This window comes from Sabethes cyaneus, chromosome 3 (assembly GCF_943734655.1).
Source record: "Sabethes cyaneus chromosome 3, idSabCyanKW18_F2, whole genome shotgun sequence".
NCBI classification, from domain to species: Eukaryota; Metazoa; Arthropoda; class Insecta; order Diptera; family Culicidae; genus Sabethes; species Sabethes cyaneus.
Genome location: NC_071355.1, coordinates 202,623,741 through 202,642,997, shown reverse-complemented (window position 1 = coordinate 202,642,997; position 19,257 = coordinate 202,623,741). Strand labels below are relative to the sequence as shown.

General features: G+C 38.4%; 1 protein-coding gene across 3 annotated transcripts; it reads left to right on the top strand.

Moving 5' to 3' along the window:
• Positions 1-305: 305 nt before the first annotated feature.
• LOC128744594 (importin subunit beta) lies at positions 306-18,685 on the top strand. Of its 3 annotated transcripts, none has more exons than XM_053841724.1 (5): positions 306-792; positions 4,620-4,861; positions 4,929-5,957; positions 6,017-7,341; positions 11,160-18,685. In XM_053841724.1, exons 1-5 carry the CDS (start codon positions 753-755, stop codon positions 11,227-11,229), a joined length of 2,706 nt encoding a protein of 901 aa, XP_053697699.1. In that variant the 5' UTR covers positions 306-752; the 3' UTR covers positions 11,230-18,685. The 3 variants fall into 3 exon arrangements, with proteins under 3 accessions (XP_053697699.1, XP_053697701.1, XP_053697700.1); XM_053841726.1 differs by having other exon boundaries at positions 11,149-18,685; XM_053841725.1 differs by lacking the exon at positions 11,160-18,685 and adding an exon at positions 7,503-7,616.
• Positions 18,686-19,257: the final 572 nt, after the last annotated feature.

Genomic DNA, 19,257 nt, shown 5'->3' with positions numbered 1-19,257 from the left:
TGAGCCGGGTGCTATGAAATTGCACCTATATAGCTTAAAGAGATGATGAAAACCAAAGTAAAAACAAACGAAGCCGTGAACTTTTTTATTCAGGATAACATCTGGCAGCGCTGTCATTGACAAAAAAGACCGTTCAAATTTTGACAGTTTGCTTGAAGGAAAATGCTCACCTTTGGGTAATGTACGCTTCTTGCTGCAGGCGGGCATCGGTTGAAAACGCGGAGAGATCCGCGCGCGAGAGAACACGCACTGGCAAAAACTCTTCTTCTTTTTGGCACATTACTTCACACCAGGCATCAGTCAGCAGCAGCGCGAGCAACTACGATACTCTTTTCTAGAGTGAGGAGCCGGCCGTACAGAAGAAAAAAAGCGAAAATTTGTCAGTTTTCAACCAGCGTGAACTTTTTCGTTCGGAAAACTGTCTGGAAATCGTTTATTCGCTGGAAAAAAGTGTGAAAAATATTCCTCGTTGTGCGAAGTGTGATTTTCCGTAGAATTCAGTCGTTTTCGCTTCGCCAATAGGCAGGAAATTTCGAGTGAAAATTCTTTTCACGCGAGTGTGCTTCTGGTGAATCTGTCTGGAAGGGAAGGCGACAACTAGAGCTACTGCTATAGAGCAAGAAAAAAAGCTGAAGCAGGAAACTTCGTGGATTTGTGCGTGTGAGGAAAAAGTGTTGTAAAATTATTAGCGATTTTCTGAAATCGCGTCGAATTTCGTCATTGTGATCGACTGGGCATCTAATATATCAAACATGCAAATAGTGCAAGTCCTCGAGAAGACGGTGTCGCCAGGTAAGAGTTTCGGTGATGATCGATAGGTTCTATAGTGATGTTTGCTTGTGTCCAAAAAAATAAAACTTCCATCGTCGGTATGGGTACCCTCTGAAGGACATTAGGTACTTCATGCAGCTCGAAAGTGATTTCAGCACACTGAAGTGACCGCAAGCTGAATTGGGTTCACCAAAAATTGCCTTGAAATTACGTCTTTCGCATCGTGCAAGTAGTTGTATAGATTATTATACACATAAATGGGTATATGAGAGAATCAAATGAGCGAGGGGTCGGTGAATGCGACACTTCGCTTTGGTGTAATGGAATGTTAAATCAAGACATCTGCTTGTCCACGTGTATTGAAAACATGGCAATAGTTTTTTTTGCTTTGAATTAAAAATATCGGTATATGACGCATCATATTACCCAGTAATCATTTTAAAAAACGATTTAAAAGACATTGCGGAATTTTATTCTAGCTGTTTGTTACCTTGCAAAATATCAAGAATTAAAAAGTTAGTTCCAACTATTAAGTACAAAAATTGTCTAAAGAAACAATGTGAATGTGTGTTATGTTTAACTTTTTTAATTTTAATTTTCAACCTGTGAAAAAAGTTCAAACTATTTACCAAAATTTTATCTCGGATATTCATTGCAAAAAATAATCCGGTAACGGTCAACGGCGGAAGCTAGTAAGTTTTATTTTAAATACTGTGTACCCTCGGTAAACACGTAAGTGTTGCATAACGGATTTCGCGGTTTAACCCTTTATAAGGCCGTGGCAATTATTTTGCCACCAACGAAAAATATTTGTTTTGCGTTTATAATGACATCAATATAATTATAGAAGCAAAATAAAAAATGTTTGTTGGTGGCAATATAGTTGCCACTGCCTTATAAAGGGTTAAAGGGAAAAATCTAAAATTGCTACTTGGAAAAAAAGTTGCGACAATGCATAGATAAAAAATTAACGGTTTTTGAAGCTAACCTATCATTTCATTATTGTTTTGTGCTGACAAATAAAAAGAAATTCAGAGATATATTGTTAGAAAAGTTAGATTTAGTTTTCGCGCAACAATAAATTGCAAATCTCTAAACTTACAAACAGGGAAGGCACGATCGCTTTAACTCAATTTTGATTTATTTGACAGTGCCGTCTCATCCAAGCATAATTTGAGAGAGGTGTGTATGGGTATTTGTAGAACAAGTCATTCTGCAATATTTCTGAATAAAGCTTGGCTATATCTTTTGTATATGCGGCGCTACAATGCTGCTACTTCATTGGAATCAAATGAATATTCACTTGGCCACCAACGGGGTAGCAGTATCGTAGGACCGTAAATACCAGAGATGCAGCAAAACTTTATTCAGCAATGTTATAGATAATAACTAATTCCCTGGACTTAGTGGATCAGCCTTAGAGGGGTACTCCGGGTGGCGGATAGGAGTGGGAGATGAAGAGAGTCAGATTTTTTTTTCATTTCGGTTTCTGTTCTTGGCAATCACTTGCATGAGCAAGATACACACTGCCCGGTAAGAGTGTCGGGTTCGTGTGTATCGGACGACGTCTGACCGACAATTCTTATTGGATATACTATATTTTATTCAAAAATGAAGAATGGTATTGGATTGTAGTATCCTGTCTTCTTTCAATAATAAAGTATATTACTGTATAAAGTAAGAACTTGAATATGATTTTTGTTGTTGTGGATTTGAGTAGATACAAAAGTTTGGTGCGGGGTCATCTAATAGAACATTTTTGTGATTTTGACGAAACAAATTGTTCACAAAATAAAGTTCGAAAACACACTGATGAAGCCTGCAAATCGTAGGCGAAATACGTATCTGTCGCGAATATAATATTAATATATTAGAATTTAATTTGGAAAAGTTTTCTTTCTTGCTTGGCTGAGTACCGTCTCAAATGGGTCAAAATTGAGTCAAAGTAATCGAAGCATCTCTGATAGATCGATCTCTTAAGCCACAATAATTGCTCAAAACTGACGACCGTCTTCAGCTGGCTTCCGGTATGTCGCGACCAGGGCCAAAGCGTGCGGTTGACTGGAATGATCCCTAAAAATAATAGTAAACTTGAGAAGCAAATTGAGTTACAAAACGAGCGGATGTCACTGTCATGCTATGGCTCTGGTCTGGTAGCAATAGAAATATATATAGATTGGGTTGCGAGTTTTTAATCGCAGAAAGATTGTTTTCATAAATAAATTTATCCTACCGATACTTATTGTACAATCATAAAAGTAAAGCCTTGGGCTTAAACGTCTTTTCTAATACTTGACCCTGATCTTTATCCACAACCGGCTATTACGACAGTTATGGGGCTAGTGCAACAATCCTACTGACTCATACAATCATATTTTAGTTAAAGAAACAAAAACTAACATAAAGCTTCCGTTTTGGACCGAGTTTATTTTTTTTTTCATTCATGTGGGTAATTTTTGTAACACTAAAGTTGTTTTTACATGGAATTTTTAGCGAATTTTTTAATTTACGTGACATTTACTTAACTTTAGGGTTTTTTACGTGTTTTTTTTCGCAATTTTTGAAAATTATACGATTTTTAACGGACATTTCGAAATCACGCGGCTTCATGCGACTTTCGGAATTAACGCCTTTTTTGAAGTACACGGAATGTACATTAAACGAACGTAGATTAAAAAATTATCAAACAAGGGTAAAATAGATTTTAATTTAATTGTTTGGTCCGAAACAGTCGTTAAAGCACATATTTTTTGAAAATATGAACATTGAAAGATAGAAATTCTTCCAAAACACTTGGTGTTCATAAGAAGATTGATATAGTGGGATTTGTGTATCAGAAAATGATCGAGTATGAAATAATAAAACTAAAATTACTCGAGTGAGAAGAAAAATAGGTTTTTTGCTCTCTCTTATGTTTAAGATTAAGCTTCTAAAAATGGTCAACTTTTTTTTAATTTGTCCCTTTTGAGATACCTATCTCGTTCTGAAAAAGACGATAAAAGTCTTCATACACAATATTCTGTTAAAATATCTTGATAACAGAATCAACTTTGTAAAACCTGGACCAATAAAACCATTTAATTTAAACCATTTATAAACCCTGTAAGGTAAGAAACTATAAAAAATACGTCTGCTACGTCTTTGGCAAAGTTACTTATAAATTCTTTCGCCACATCATTGTCGAAGAAATCATTCTTCTATTTCTTTCCCACAAAAAGTTAGTATAAGTCGTGTCTTTACGGGCCAATCTGGAACTTAGTCAATTTCTTTTAAATAAGTTAAATAACTTTGCCGAAGATTGTGGGCCGTTATAATGAACCGCTTAGCCGTAATATTCGGTACCACTGTGCACTGCGGTCTATTGAATCAGTCGTCGTAACTTCGAATCTTAACTGATAGAGACTGCTAGAGTCTATTTAGATCATTTAATGTATAAAAAATTACAATAATAATGTTGTTTTGGTTTTGGGGACCCCTTGTTTTCCTTTAGTGTATGCATCATACAAGTGATTATTTGAACACATTCATGAGATAAGTAGAAATTACTGACAATGAAACATAACCTGTGGTGACGATCCTTAGTAGAGTTGTCACGTACTTACTAACGTCTTTACGGTTGCCAATGGCTGATATGTGACATAATTTTATGTTTTATTAAAAAATAACTTAGGTGAAACAATACCGATGTTATCACCTATCATATTAGCTTATTAGCACATTTTAAGTAAAAACTTTCTATCAAGTACTTCAATTCTCAAATGAAACTTTTTTTCTTCTGCTTAACTTCTACAATTATTGTTACGAATACCCATCATCTCTAAACACCCTATCTATTTCCTTCGAAATAGATAAAGATGAACTGCTGGCGGCCAAAAACTTCCTCGAACATGCAGCCGCATCGAACCTGCCCAGCTTTCTGCGAGCTTTGTCAGATGTGCTGGTGTTTGCCGGGAACTCACCGGTGGCCCGTATGGCCGCCGGTTTGCAGTTAAAGAATCAACTCACCAGCAAGGATGCAACAGTCAAGTGCCAGTACCAGGAGCGATGGCTATCCTTTCCCGAGGATACACGAGAATATATCAAAAAGAATGTAAGTGTGCTTTTGTTATGGCTTTGTCGTTGAAACTTCTAATGGCAAACGATCTCTTATTTCGCAGATCCTTGCTTCCCTGGGAACAGAAAGCAGTCGACCCTCATCCGCGGCGCAGTGTGTGGCTTATGTTGCCGTTGCCGAGCTGCCTGTGGGTCAGTGGCCAAATTTGATGCAAAAACTCGTGGACAACGTCGTTAATGAAAAGTCAACTGAGATGGAACGGGAAGCTACGTTGGAGGCCATTGGTTACATTTGTCAGGACATTAATTCGGAAATTTTGGAGCATCAATCGAATCAGATTTTGACGGCAATTATTCACGGTATGCGTAAATCGGAACCATCGAACCATGTACGATTGGCGGCTACGAATGCTTTGCTAAATTCACTTGAATTCACAAAAGCCAATTTCGAAGAAACGGCAGAAAGGAACTATATCATGGAGGTGGTTTGTGAGGCGACTCAGAGCACCGATACGCAGATTTGCGTGGCTGCTTTGCAATGTCTCGTGAAAATTCTTACTCTTTACTACCAGCATATGGAAGCGTATATGGCCCAAGCACTGTTCCCCATCACACTGGAGGCAATGAAGAGTGAAAATGAACAGATCGCGCTTCAGGGTATTGAATTTTGGTCCAACGTCAGCGACGAAGAGATCGATCTGGCGATTGAATCACAAGAAGCAGCCGATACTGGCCGCCCGCCCAATCGTGTGTCGCGTCATTATGCTCGAGGGGCGTTGCAGTTTCTGGCACCAGTGTTGATGGAAAAACTGACTCGGCAAGAGGAGTTTGACGATGAAGACGACTGGAATCCATCGAAGTCAGCCGGGGTATGTCTAATGCTTCTGGCCACCTGTTGCGAGGATGAAATTGTTCCGCACGTGCTGCCATTTGTGAATAATAATATCAAATCGTCAAATTGGCGCTACCGAGACGCTGCCCTGATGGTTTTCGGATCTATCCTGAGTGGTCTGGAGACAAACACTCTGAAACCGCTTGTTGAACAAGCGATGCCGACGCTGATTGAGCTGATGTACGATCAGAGTGTTATAGTGCGTGACACCTGTGCGTGGACCTTCGGTCGCATATGTGAGGTAAATACGCTTAACGCATGCTTATATTAAACGTATTTTTAAACAAATATCATTGACAGGTCATTCCCGAGGCTGCTATCAACGAACAGTATCTCGAGCCTCTGCTGAAGGCATTGCTGAACGGTTTAAAGGCAGAGCCACGTGTCGCCACGAACGTATGCTGGGCATTCACTGGTCTATCGGAAGCGGCGTACGATGCAGCGAATGTTGACGATGATGCTCCACAGACCTACTGTCTGTCACAGTATTTCGATTTCACTATCAGTAATCTGCTAGAAACGACCGATCGCCCTGATGGGGCGCAAGCCAACTTGCGCTCTTCTGCCTATGAAGCACTGATGGAGATGATCAAGAACTCACCTCAGGATTGCTACGTCTCCGTACAGAAAACAACGATGGTTATTTTGGACCGACTCAACCAGGTCCTGCACATGGAATCACATATTTCCACCCACAACGACAGGCACCAGTTTAACGATTTACAGTCGCTGCTCTGTGCCACATTGCAGTCGGTTTTGCGTAAAGTGGACGCTAAAGATGCTCCTCAAATATCTGATGCCATTATGACCGCTCTTTTGACCATGTTTAGGTCAAGTTCTGGCAAAGTTGGTGGTGTTCAGGAAGATGCTCTAATGGCAGTGTCAACTTTAGTTGACTTGCTTGGCGAAGGCTTTATCATATACATGGACGCGTTTAGAGAATTTTTGTACATGGGCCTCAAAAACCATCAAGAATATCAAGTATGTTGCACAGCAGTGGGACTTGCCGGTGACATTTGCCGAGGACTCAAAAATAAAATTCTTCCTTATTGCGATGAAATTATGACTCTGCTGCTGGAAAACCTCAGTAATCCATCGATTCATCGAAGCGTCAAACCGCAGATTTTGTCCGTGTTTGGAGATATGGCTTTGAGTATTGGAGCTGATTTCAAGAAGTATCTCACCATTGTCCTGCAGATGTTGGCCCATGCGACGCAAGTGCAGATCGACCCGAACGATTATGATATGATCGATTACCTGAATGAACTTCGCGAAAGTGTCCTGGAAGCTTACACTGGCATAGTGCAGGGACTAAAGGGAACCGATAAGAGCCCGCATGAGGATGTGAACCTACTGCAACCGCATGTTCCCTTCATTATCAACTATATCATCTCGATTGCGAAAGACAGCGAACTATCGGATGGAAATATCGCTATAGCATGCGGGTTGATCGGCGATATGTGCTCTGCCTTTGGACCGCCACTGCTGCCGCTGGTGGAAGACCCTCAGATTCAGCAGCTGATGAATGATGGCAAAGTCTCACGCACCGGACGAACCAAAACACTTACCAACTGGGCGCTAAAGGAAATTAAAAAACTTAAGCAGACAACAAACGACGCGAGTTGGTAAGTATACCGTGTGATGATTTTGGCGAATGGCTGCAAGTTTGTGGGATGAACTTTTTTTGTGATTCTTTTTGTCATGATCAGTGGTCGTACCTACTATTGTAAATCCTTTCTTTTCTCTCTATTCTATTTCTTTCTCCTGGTTACCGCACATATACTAGGCGACTTAAATGAATTGGTAGTTGAAAGTGAAGGCGTTGAAAAAATGTTTCTCCGATTGATTGAATGTAATAAGTGTGAGCGAGATACGCAAGGTTGTGATACACAGGAGGTGCTGCTGACGAAAGCTCTACCTGCCGAAGAATAATATGAAAACCTATCGAGAAGTTGATCGATAAAGATGGGGGTTTCCTCTTCTGGGACTACCCGCTTGATCGAAAGGTAAACCAACTTTGGTCCGTTAATTTTGTTCCCTAACATCGGCTTTGTGTTTGTTTTGTTTTGTTTTTGCTAGAGCGCATTCTCCTTGTGACATTGTTGTTTCACTGCGCCTAACCAGTGCTGCTTTGTTTTAACGTTATATAGGCTTTCGCACTCATTTTGTTGTTTTATTTTCCTGATTGTATACTAATTAGTGACCAGACATTTCATCGCTTCATATGTTGTTGAAACATTTGAGATTTTAAAAACAGCGGTCGCGGTAACTGAAATATTTTGAACAATTTTCATTCACAATAGAGCATTCTTTAAAATTATCGTAGAAGTTTGTGCCGAAGGGTTCCGGAATTCCATGAAATTTTGTACGGAAGTATAGTTAATAAGCTTTTGAATGAAAACAGTATTTAAAAACTTGAGGTCTCCTATTGTCCCAGATGTTCTGATGTTCGATTGTTCAAACGATTGCCGAAACTGGATCATGAAATACATGACGTCTTTATTTTAATATAACATCTTTGAATATTACCATTGCTCCGATATCGATCTTAGTGATTCCATCAATCCATTTTTGGCGCCACTGTAGATGGTGAAGATATTGATTCTGTTAACCAGCACGCATAGAAATGTTTTCTCGTCGATTGGATGTACTGCCAGCGATTCAATCCTCTTACTTTTATGATTGTTCCAGAATACTAATTGCTGATCTCTCAAAATGTGACGGTGTCAACGCCTTAACATTATCGGAGCATTTGGCTTCGGCTTACACCAAAAATGTTGGTATTTTCTCAAACGTTAGTCGAAATTCTTCCTCCACAAGTTTGAGATGATGTTTGCAGATGTTTACATCAGCCGCCCATATTCCACCAAACTGTGCATTATGGAAACACAAAGTGCCGCTGTATTCATTTGACAATATAAAAATCGTTCATTGGTGATTGATAACGTTGCTTTTCTTAGGGAAGTCAACTTATTTATTTATTTTTATGTATAACATTTTTCTGATAATTAATCTATATGAATTTAGTAGTCAATTCATAAAAATCTGCGCACCAAAAGCTTTAGTAAAAGCTTATGTGACGGCTTGATTTGTTGAAGATCGTCCCCGCGTGTTGATATCCGGGCAGTTCATAACACCTTGTAGTGCTAAGTTGAACAGCAGGCATGAGAGGATCATCACCTTGACGAAGCCCTTTGTGTGATTCGAATGAACCTGATAATCCACCCGAAATTCGAACACAGTACTGTGTACTATCCATCGTAGATTGATAATGTTTAATGAGCTTCCTGGGGAAGCTGTTCTCGTCCATGATTTTCCACAGCTCTTTCTGGTCGATGGTATCGTATGCGGCTTTGAAATTAACGAACAGTTGCTGTTTGGGAACGCTGTATTCACGGCCCTTTTGAAGGATCTGTTGCAGCCTAAATATTTAATCCGTCGCAGACCGATCTTCGACGCAACCGGCTTAATAAGTTCTCACCAATCTGTTGGAATTGGTCATAGTCGCTCTACTCCAATGCCATCTTTCTCAGCAGCGCCGCCTGCGTAGCGTTCTCTTCATCCATCACCCTCCAACATTCATCGTCAAACTAATCGTTTCACTGATTCCGTGCCACATGCCCGATGGAGCTCTCCGCTACACTGCTGATGGGTATTTTGATGGTGTTCCAACAGTCCGTGAGAGGGGTTTTGTCCAGCTTGTCCTCTTCCGGCAGCGCAGCTTCGCAGCATCGGCGCGAGATCTAACCAAGGCTGGCGTCGGTACCGAATTCAATTTAATTTAATTCGATCTGTGATTCTGTCTAATTGATGATCTCTAGGTGTACTTATCTAGGAGTCTGTGCTGAAAAAAGATACAACGTACGGCCATGTTCTAAATCTTAGGCCTATTTCATTGGTCAGTTGGTGTGCGCTAAACCTTCCAACCACCGGTTTGTGTTCCTCTTCCTGGCCGGCCTGAGCATTGAAATTCCCAATGACGATCATGATATCATGTTTTTGTGCAGCGGTCGTATTTATTTATTCGCGTATTCACCTTCACAGGTTTAGGTACATCGTCCTTTAGCCCAATTTTCCTAGTCCCGCTATCTCAAAGTTATGACGTCTCGAGCTCGACGAAGTTGGAGGAGTTGGCTACTTTGGCTGAAATTCGTTTTTGTCGTATCGCTCGCTCGCCGTATCAATAGTGATGTTAACTAACATGTAGGATAATCCATCCCCTAGTCGAAATCTTCTGCGCGATTCGAAGAAACGCGATAGTGCCACTGAAACACGCAAGTAGTACATCACTCGCTTCAGGTTAGCTCTGATCAGCCGAGTCAGTTTATTCAGTAAACTGATTTTGTACATTTTTTGCCATAGCCGCATTCAACTATTTCGTACGCTGCCTTGAAATCCGCGAAAATATAATGCCTGAGCTCGCTGTATTCCCTACATTCCTGGAGGATTGGTCGTAGTGTAAAAATTTGATCTGTAGCAGCACGGGTCCCATTCCAGCCCACCCTACGAAATCTTTTGCTATTGGGGATAGACGATGTAACGACTGTGAAAGCACGTGGTAGATAGTGTTGATTAGCGTATCCTCAAACCATGGAAATACTCCGATAAAGTGCCGTTGATAGTCGTTCCTTGAAAATCCTACTTGAAGGATGAACTGTTTAAAAGATAGTTCAGAATTTCGTTATTCAATTCAAACCGTTTTCTTTTATTAGACCTATGAATAAAAGAGTTTTCTTTACTTCCCATAAAGTTTACATTGGAAAAGAAAAAGTTTGATGAACTTTTGCTTTTTTGCGATTACCGGAAAAATAAATAAGAACCTATGAGTTTGCTGACCTCGGGTTGTTCAAATTATTTTTTTCGTTCATAAATCCGTTAACCTTATACGCGTACAAAATTTCATAAAATTCTGGGAGCATTTGGTTCATTTTGTACGACAATTTTGAAAAATGGCCACCACAATCATGCAAAGCTGCTTTATTAACGTTGAACCAAAGTTAAGACTCAACATGCAAAGTCTAATAGCTGCTACTTATAAATGTTTTATGATATAATTTACTGCTATCATATCGCTTAGGTTTCTGTATAGATCTTCATTCATTAGCTGGATTTCATCGAGAACTTTTCATAGAAACAAAAGTATCATGATCATGTACGACGCCTTGGAATTGAGTTGGAGCTCGCCGACAACTTCTCGGCGCTTTCCAAATTATCTAAGGCTACAGAATCGATTCCATTGTGTCTGTGTAAACATGGTAAGGAACCTCGCGCGATGGTCCCTGTCCAGTACGCAGATATGGGAACATTCGCATCGGCTCATCATTTGTTTGTTCGCTTGCTCAAAGAATCGTAAAAAAAAATTCAAACCACAGATTGCATGCAGGCACTCGCCCCTCGCTATTCAATCGCAATTGATTCTCCGCTACTTGCAGATTTAATTCAGCATTAACGGCAACACGCTCAACTACACAGCAGCCAATGGCACCACGTCCAGTACAGTTCCAGCAATGTAATTCTACCATCAAACCGTTTGTAGTGCCCTTCGACTGTCTTACTTCACCACTTATTTCCGAAAATTCGCCAGCTGCGGTAGCTGCGCTACCTCTTCATCACATCGAAGACCAGGAGGAACCATTCAATTGCAACTATTACTACAGCGACAATCTCTGCTTTGATATGTTGCTGAAGATCTAGACGTACTCTTTTTTTTCATTTGGATCCTGATTCACTGGTTTAAATTAGGGTATATCCAGGTTCCCCAATATGTAAGTCACTCGTTGCTTTCTCTTTTATGATTGACCAACCTTATGATGCAGTGTGCGGAGTGACAGTGGCTGGGCTACGCCAGGAAGCTAGGGAGACAAATGATCGCATGATTCCAACTGTTGTCGCTGGTCGCTCCAGACGAGTAAACTTCCCGTAGAACCGGAACTGTGTGTACATCTAGGTTACGGTGTGTCGTAGTAGTAATAGTTGTAGTGAAACTTAGATGATAACTGTGTAAGCCAACTAAATTAAATCAATTATCCAAAAGTAGTAAGCGACATCTACACACAAACACGAACACAAACTGAATCCGTTAAAACAATGTATCTTCTTTACGAGTGAAAAATTTTATTCTTATAGTCGAGACGTGTGCCATAGTGAAACGTTGGGATGCCTTTTTCGCGAAGAGTGATCTAAAAGTAGTGGACCTCAAAGCAGTCCAATTGTAAATTTGTTGACAAATAAAATTGTTTTTTTTCGTACGTTGTACACTTTCACCGTGGCACTCGTTTTATTTTCCTTCGGTAATCTATGATGCAAGTAAACTAGGAACTAGCGGTAATATCGATCGGAAATTCAACACAATACAGACAAACCTTTAAACAAAAATATGCGTATATTTGACAACAACAAAAAAAAAACTCCCATATTTAGCTGCAGTTTACCTTAAAGGAGATAGAAAACTCGTATACGGGGAAACGAAATACTTCTGATTCGACAAATATTACTAAAGCAGCAAGTATGCCCAGCAGGCAAGAGCATAAGCAGATTTTTGTCGGTTATTGGAGCGACACAATGCGATTTAGGTTGTACAGTTTAATTCGTGGGGGTTTTAAAAATTGTGCGCTGATATATTATTTAAGGAAACTAGAAAACTTTGCCTGCTTCAACAAAGTGTAACACAATTGGACTGTAATATTTTAGAGGAGAGAATTATTTCGTCGACCTGAAAAAGTCCTTTATTCCGTGTCGCATGCTTTTCAGACGTAATACTGTAGAGTGAGTCCCACAACCGAGTGAGTAATTACGAAATGGCAAAATGACAAGGGGAAAAAGGATGATACTATACTATAATTTTGCAACACAACATAAAAGCAGAAAAGCTTACAGTGTAGATTATTAAATATCAATATCAAGTCTTGTAAGATTAGAATAAAAACAGAAAAAAAAACAAAAAAAAAAATTACAAGGTTAAGTCATGCAATTACCCAAAACAAAAACAATGTGTAAGTGCGTGTTATGTGCTGTGCTATTTCATGACTAGGATGTTTACGACTAGTGGTTTTGCGTTCGGGGTTGACCGAGGGGGCATGTTGTTTGTTGGTCGGAGGTTGGAGAGTTAAAAAAAAGATGTGCGATTGAGAGTCTCGTACTCTGCGTGCTTGAAGAGTCATACTAAATTCGAGACTATGTCTATTGATTTCCTATAATAGTTGATTGAGAAATGTTTGATGGTTTTGATAACAAGTTTACAAGTTGATAAAGTTGATAAGTCGAGGAATGAACATAAAATGGACATAAATGGTTACTTGACATACCTACTAGAAATTTTTCCTGGTCTTTTAAAATACGAGCTTCTTCACACTCTACTAGTTCATAGCAAACTGGAACTCAAATCTAAACGAATCACTGGAAAATCATGAATGAAATAAAACTGTTTTGTAACTTACCAGGAACAGAAGACTTTCCGACCGACTTGAGCTTGACTGATCGATAAAAGAAATCCATACCAATAGACGATACTAAAGAAAACTACTGAAATGAATTCGCGTGTGATTGAGACTTTGTCTTTGTGCTTTCCCTCACTGTTGTCGGTTTGATGAGTGGTTGAGTGCGTCTGCGAAGCGCCGTGCGTGAATTGCGTAACGCGAAAAAAAAACTTGAATGTGATATGTATATCTAACTTTGCTTGATATTCCTGAGAACCTGATGCAACAACGGTTATTCCAATCGTAGCCAAAATTATGTGTGATATAAGAAAAAACAAGAGTGTGCGTGTGCACGAGCTCCGCATAATGAAATCAAATTCTGTACATGAACTGTAAAATAATAATATTGAATCAACGCTGAATTTCTCTAGAGGGTTCACTATTGATCACTATCATCATTTAGCTTGTTTTCTATTGTCAACGAAATTATCGTATAGGCTAATGGTGTCTTGCGCCTAAATACAGATAAAATCCAGTTCGTAGCTCACACTTATTTGTGACATGGATGGTGCTGCACGCAATTAGTTTTGTTGTTGTTACTAATATCTCTGATTGCTTCCCTCGTGAGATACGGGATTGCACATATTTCATATCAGATGCTCTGAATCCGAATAAAGCTTTAGGCTATGATGTGTTAGTTAAAAGCTCGTTGAACTCGTTTACGTTAAGCGAAAGGAAAGGAATGTTGGAAAAGTAGCTTGCAACTGTAAAGAAAGTAAGTCCAAAAACGTAGAGTGTTAACATTTGTATTCAAAACTGGTGAAAGGTTAACCCTTCGGTTGCCAAAAACTTGAACAAAATTAAAAGTTGTTGAAAAATACGAAGCGGAATGAAAACAAAACTTTGAAGGAATCAAGCTTAATGAAATGCTTCTCCGTAGAAGCAGGATATCTAACCTAAGACACATCTGTCGGATGACTTTGTAGTCAACAAACCTTCATTATAATTCTCCAAACCATACAGAATAACCTGCTGAATATGGGTCTCAACTGTGCGGTTTCTACTAAATCAAATGTCAAACAGGTGATAATTGACACCGGAGCTGATTGTGTTGAGAGATGCTAACTTTTGACCGCACAAATTAGTTAAGTGCGTACCAAGTGTCTTTTTCTAAGAACCGCGAAGAATCTTTCTCGCCATGAGTATAAATCTGACCTGCAAACTATTCAAGAATTACGTCAAAAACTTCATCCACTATTTAAAACTAAGAAAGAATTGATTATGATTAAATCTTCCAAAAATCCCCAAATCGACCATTGTAATGGAGGAAACATTTAAATGACTTGGCATCAGTGAAAACTAGTTTTCTTTTCGGAGCAATTTTTACGAGCAAACCAAGAGATTACCCATGGGAATTCCACTTTCACCGTTTCTATGTAAGTTATTTGTAGCAAATATGGAAAACAAATTAAGGGATAGAAAGCTTTTGCCAATTAGTTTTTCAACAGTTATGAAATTATAAGCCAAAATGTTTGTTAAAAGTTCGTTGAACGTTAATGAATGGAAGTGTTTGAAAAGTAGCACAAAGCTTGTTTTTACAGCACGCTTAGCTCCAAAATCCTAGAGTGCTATTACTTGCTTATAGAACTGCTGAAAGATTACCCGCTCGGTTCTACGAATCCTCAACGAAAGTAAAAGTTGCCGAAAAAGTGAAACAAACGGTTTAAATGGAAGTTTCGCCTAACTTTTTCGTTAATGCGGAATCTGGTCTTGCATTCAAATCTTTAGTGTCTTTTTGAAAAATATAACCCCAAAGCGAGGAAAGAGTGCATTCAGTTTAAAAGTTCAACGAATGTCGGAGTGCATTTTTTTTTCAATAAACCTCCAGAAAACTTGACACAAAAGATAATTATTACACAAATAACAAACAGGTGTATTTCTAATGTTCTACAGGCTGTAATATGTAAGTCGAATCGACCAACTCGACTGGATTCTGTTACTGTTGAGTGGAGCGAAGTTCTACATCATAGAAGTAGTGACATCTTTCTTCATAGTGCGGTCGACTCAGATGAGCAATCGCGTCGAGCTCGGTTTTTATAATACTGAAACAGAACCGAGCAAAGTGACAGTCGATTCAAGCTACGTAATGGGGTCGTTGTGTTCTTTATATTCGTATGTCTTGTTTCGTTGTTGATATTTCACTTTTTTAGCTCCAAATTTTTTCCATATTTCAGCGGAACAGTTGAGTTCATATCTAACTAATAAATAACCGTTTAATGCCGTTACTCTTATTAGTAACATTGTATAGTTACCTTCCTTGGGTGCGAATTAAAGTTTCAATTGCACTAAATTTTACTCGAATTGTTGTACTATCACACAAGACTCCAGATTGCTTCAAGTTTGGATTCATTCCATGTCAGATTTTTTAAGAGCATTTTGCCTATTCCATAAATTTGTTCCAAATATAAAACAAAGCAAATGATTGAAAATAATTTTCACATGAAACAATTAAACAATCATAATCTTTCTTAATCATGTAGAATAATTCTGAAAGGCACCAACAAAACAAAAACGTTGAGCTACTCTGAATAAGGTCGAAGCAGATTAAAATGTATGCTCTATTATAGAATTTACCTTACGGAAGTCGAGTGGTCACGATGCCTGCTGGCACCTGACCTAACGCCTAACGCCTGTCATAAATACTGACGATGTCAGCGTCTGTAATAACCATACGATTTGACTTCGATAATAAGGTTCTATGACACCAAAATCACAAGAATATAGAATACTGGCAAAATATGATTTTACTCACTAAATGTCGATAAGGGAATGAATTAAAGAGTGTTGCATGTCAGAATCAAAATCATTCCATCGAGGGTAAATTGTTGAAATTTATGCGAGACACACAGTAGTACTAAACATCTTTTGCCACTTTTAGTATTAAAATAAATGAGTGAAAACGCAAGAATGAAAAATAAATTCTACCTAACACAGATCGGCTGCTCGCTATGGACGGGCAGTCGAACGAAAAACACAAATAGGAAGAGACTTATTACAAGTACGCAACACACAAATACAAAATACTAATCCAAACAAAAAAAAACATACTAACTCATGATTCCCAGTCAAAGCAATTTATAGATAAACTTATTCTGTTACCTTTTATTTAATAAATCGATAATGAAAAGTACGACTTTTGACGATAAATCACAGACTGTTAGGAAACCACAAAAGCAGGAAACAAATAACACTGTAAAACAAGCGAACATTGCTCAGGTACATACAAAAAACAAAAAAGAAACCAAAACAAAATCAAATACCTACATACGAAACATACAAACAAACAAACAAACAAATACAAAGACTTACAAAACAGTGAAATACTGCACTCTCAAACTAAAAAATAAGTGAAAAACGTAAAATTGTTGTAAGACAAACAAACAATAAGTGTAGTACGAAGTTGTGAAATTTTTCCTTCTTGCTAAACAAACGCGAATGATGGAGAGTTGGAGAGTGTGCGAGAGTGATGTCCATGTCGGTGCGCAAAGCTCGCTTGGATATCACGTTGTGAATCGCGTGTTTGAACGGTCATATATTTTTACTTAAATAAAAACATTAACCAGAGAGTAAGACGACAGAGAAGGCGAGTCAATCCGTTTACTCCTGTTTAGCTAGACGTGTAACGAACGAGAACCATGAAATTAAACTGCAGAACCCTCTGCTGCTGAAGGCGGAAATGGGTACATGCGTGGAACCAGAAAGGAAATTTAGGAACCGAGAACCTTTCTCGAAATCCGACAAAACTTGGGAATATTGAAATATACAGAATTATAGCAGAATCTAACGGAACCAATGAATTAAAAGAAACTGTGGAAGCATTACAAAATCCATTAGAGAATAAGTAGGAATTATTGAAATTACACAGAACTATTATGATGCTGACTTAACTAGACGAAAAAGAATTAAGTTGAACTATAAGAAATAATAAGAAGGAAAACAACTGTGATTTGAGAAAGCTTTTTACAGTCACACGAAAGCAAAGGCAAATTGGATAAATTTGCACAATTTAAATCAATCAGCAAAAAAAAGTGGCGCAAAGTGTGATCGAAACAAACAATTGAAGTTTTAAAAAATTCCAAAATTCTTTAAAATAATAAAAACATATTGAAACAAAAAACGAGTCGAAGAAAAAAAGCTTTCTCAAGAAATTAACGACTGATTTTTAAAAGAACTCTAACGTAATACCAAACTGTAACGACGGATGTGTGATCGAGCGAGATTCACCCGAGTGTGTGTGTGCCTGTGTGAAGTAGGTATGCATGTGCGCCTGATTTAACGATTTCGCTCCAAGAAATACTAGGAAAAACTTTTGGTTGAAAATTTTACCCTCCGAAACCACCGAATGAATCTGTGCTTGAAAACCTGGAAAAAATCTGAAAAGAGGTAAGGTGAGTGGAATGTTTTGTTTGCGAGAATATGATGCAATTCGATTGCATCGGAAACTTCCAAAGAGGGACGAGACAACATGATTTGTTGAATGCGAAATATCAAACAAAATTATCATCAGAGAAATGCAATTTTTAACAAAAAACTAAAAATTATTGTATAGGGAAACATAACAAATAAAGAAAATAAATCAGCCTCTGCTGCAGCGTAACGACAAAAAAGTACATGGTAGCGAACTTTGGAGGTTTCAATGAAACTGATTTCATGGCTGCGATTTAAGCGAAAGAGAAAGTATACTAATATTATTGTACAGAATTCCATCGTAACATACTGAAACGAACATTTTTTTTTTGTTTTTTTGGAGGACCTTAGAATTTATGAACACGCAACATAATACGACCCAACATATGCAATCACACTTGAAAGAATGGCCATATTGGGTAGAACAACAAATATTTTCCAGCAACTTAACTACTCTGTGAGTTTCTGCGAAACGCTGAGGTGATGATGAAAGTTTACTTGTAATAGTGTGTGGCAATAGTCGTATTAAAAAAAAATCGAATGATCGTTTTATGATTGTTTGCTTCTAAAAAAAAGAACTTATGAACTTTGATGATGATGGATCAAACGGAATGAAAGTGAATGAAGCTGAGTTCAAAGTGAAGCCATAGCCGTTGCGTGTGTCGTGATGCACGTGTTTGATTTTGGTGAGACTGAGATACGTTTCTTAAGCGGCAAAGTAGTGTGTTAGTGATAAGCGAATGTTAGTCTATTTTGTAAGTTAGTCTGGCTGTTTGTATACTTGATGCTTGGTGACTGAATAAAAATTACATGACTGCCAAAAACATCATCTTGTCTTATTTATCCCTTCTGCATATCAGTAGGAGAGAAGTGAGTGAACGGTGTATTTAGAAGATAACTGCAAACAAAAAAAAAAAAGAGGAAAACAAACGAACATTGTCGAAAACAGTTTGAGTGCTAATAAAGAACAACGAGTGTGGCTTCGTTCCTTATCCAATATGTGATGCGCGGGTAAATTTTTGTTAGGAGTAAACTTTTTTTTTATCACATAGTGAAAACAATAATTTTTTGTATGAAATGGAAATAAAAGCGGAAAACGAGAAGCTAGTTTTATTAGTTATTAATATAAATTTTCCTATTGGTCACTGAAAGTATGACCGAAATGTTGTTTTGGCCTATTTTACACGAATTTGGTGGCATTTGGGATTGTTCTTTGAACGTTGGAGGGTTGCTGAAATTCAATATTTCAGCAAACAAAAAATGAAAGAAAACTATCCTGTTTCATACTTTGGAATGTTGACTGAAATACATTCAATCGAGTGAGTGGAAATCAGGAAGTTCTACAATAGACGATGGATGTGAATTTGATCACGAACGAAAGGGAGGCAACCAAATTGGCGGAAGGAGTATTTCGATGAGCACCTGAAAGAGCGATCTGCTGGAGATCAACCTCCATGAGCTGTACAAGCATAAAGTTTCGGGATTTGAGAGGAGAAAAACCATTGGTACCATCACCATCACTGTTAGCCAGGAGGTTCAGAGTTCATGGATAATACGAATCAAATCTTAAATCGACAGTTTTTGGAAAATATAAGTACAATGTGTCCATGCACCACATTTTCATTGACTTCAAAGCAGCGTGTGATACAGTCGACTGAA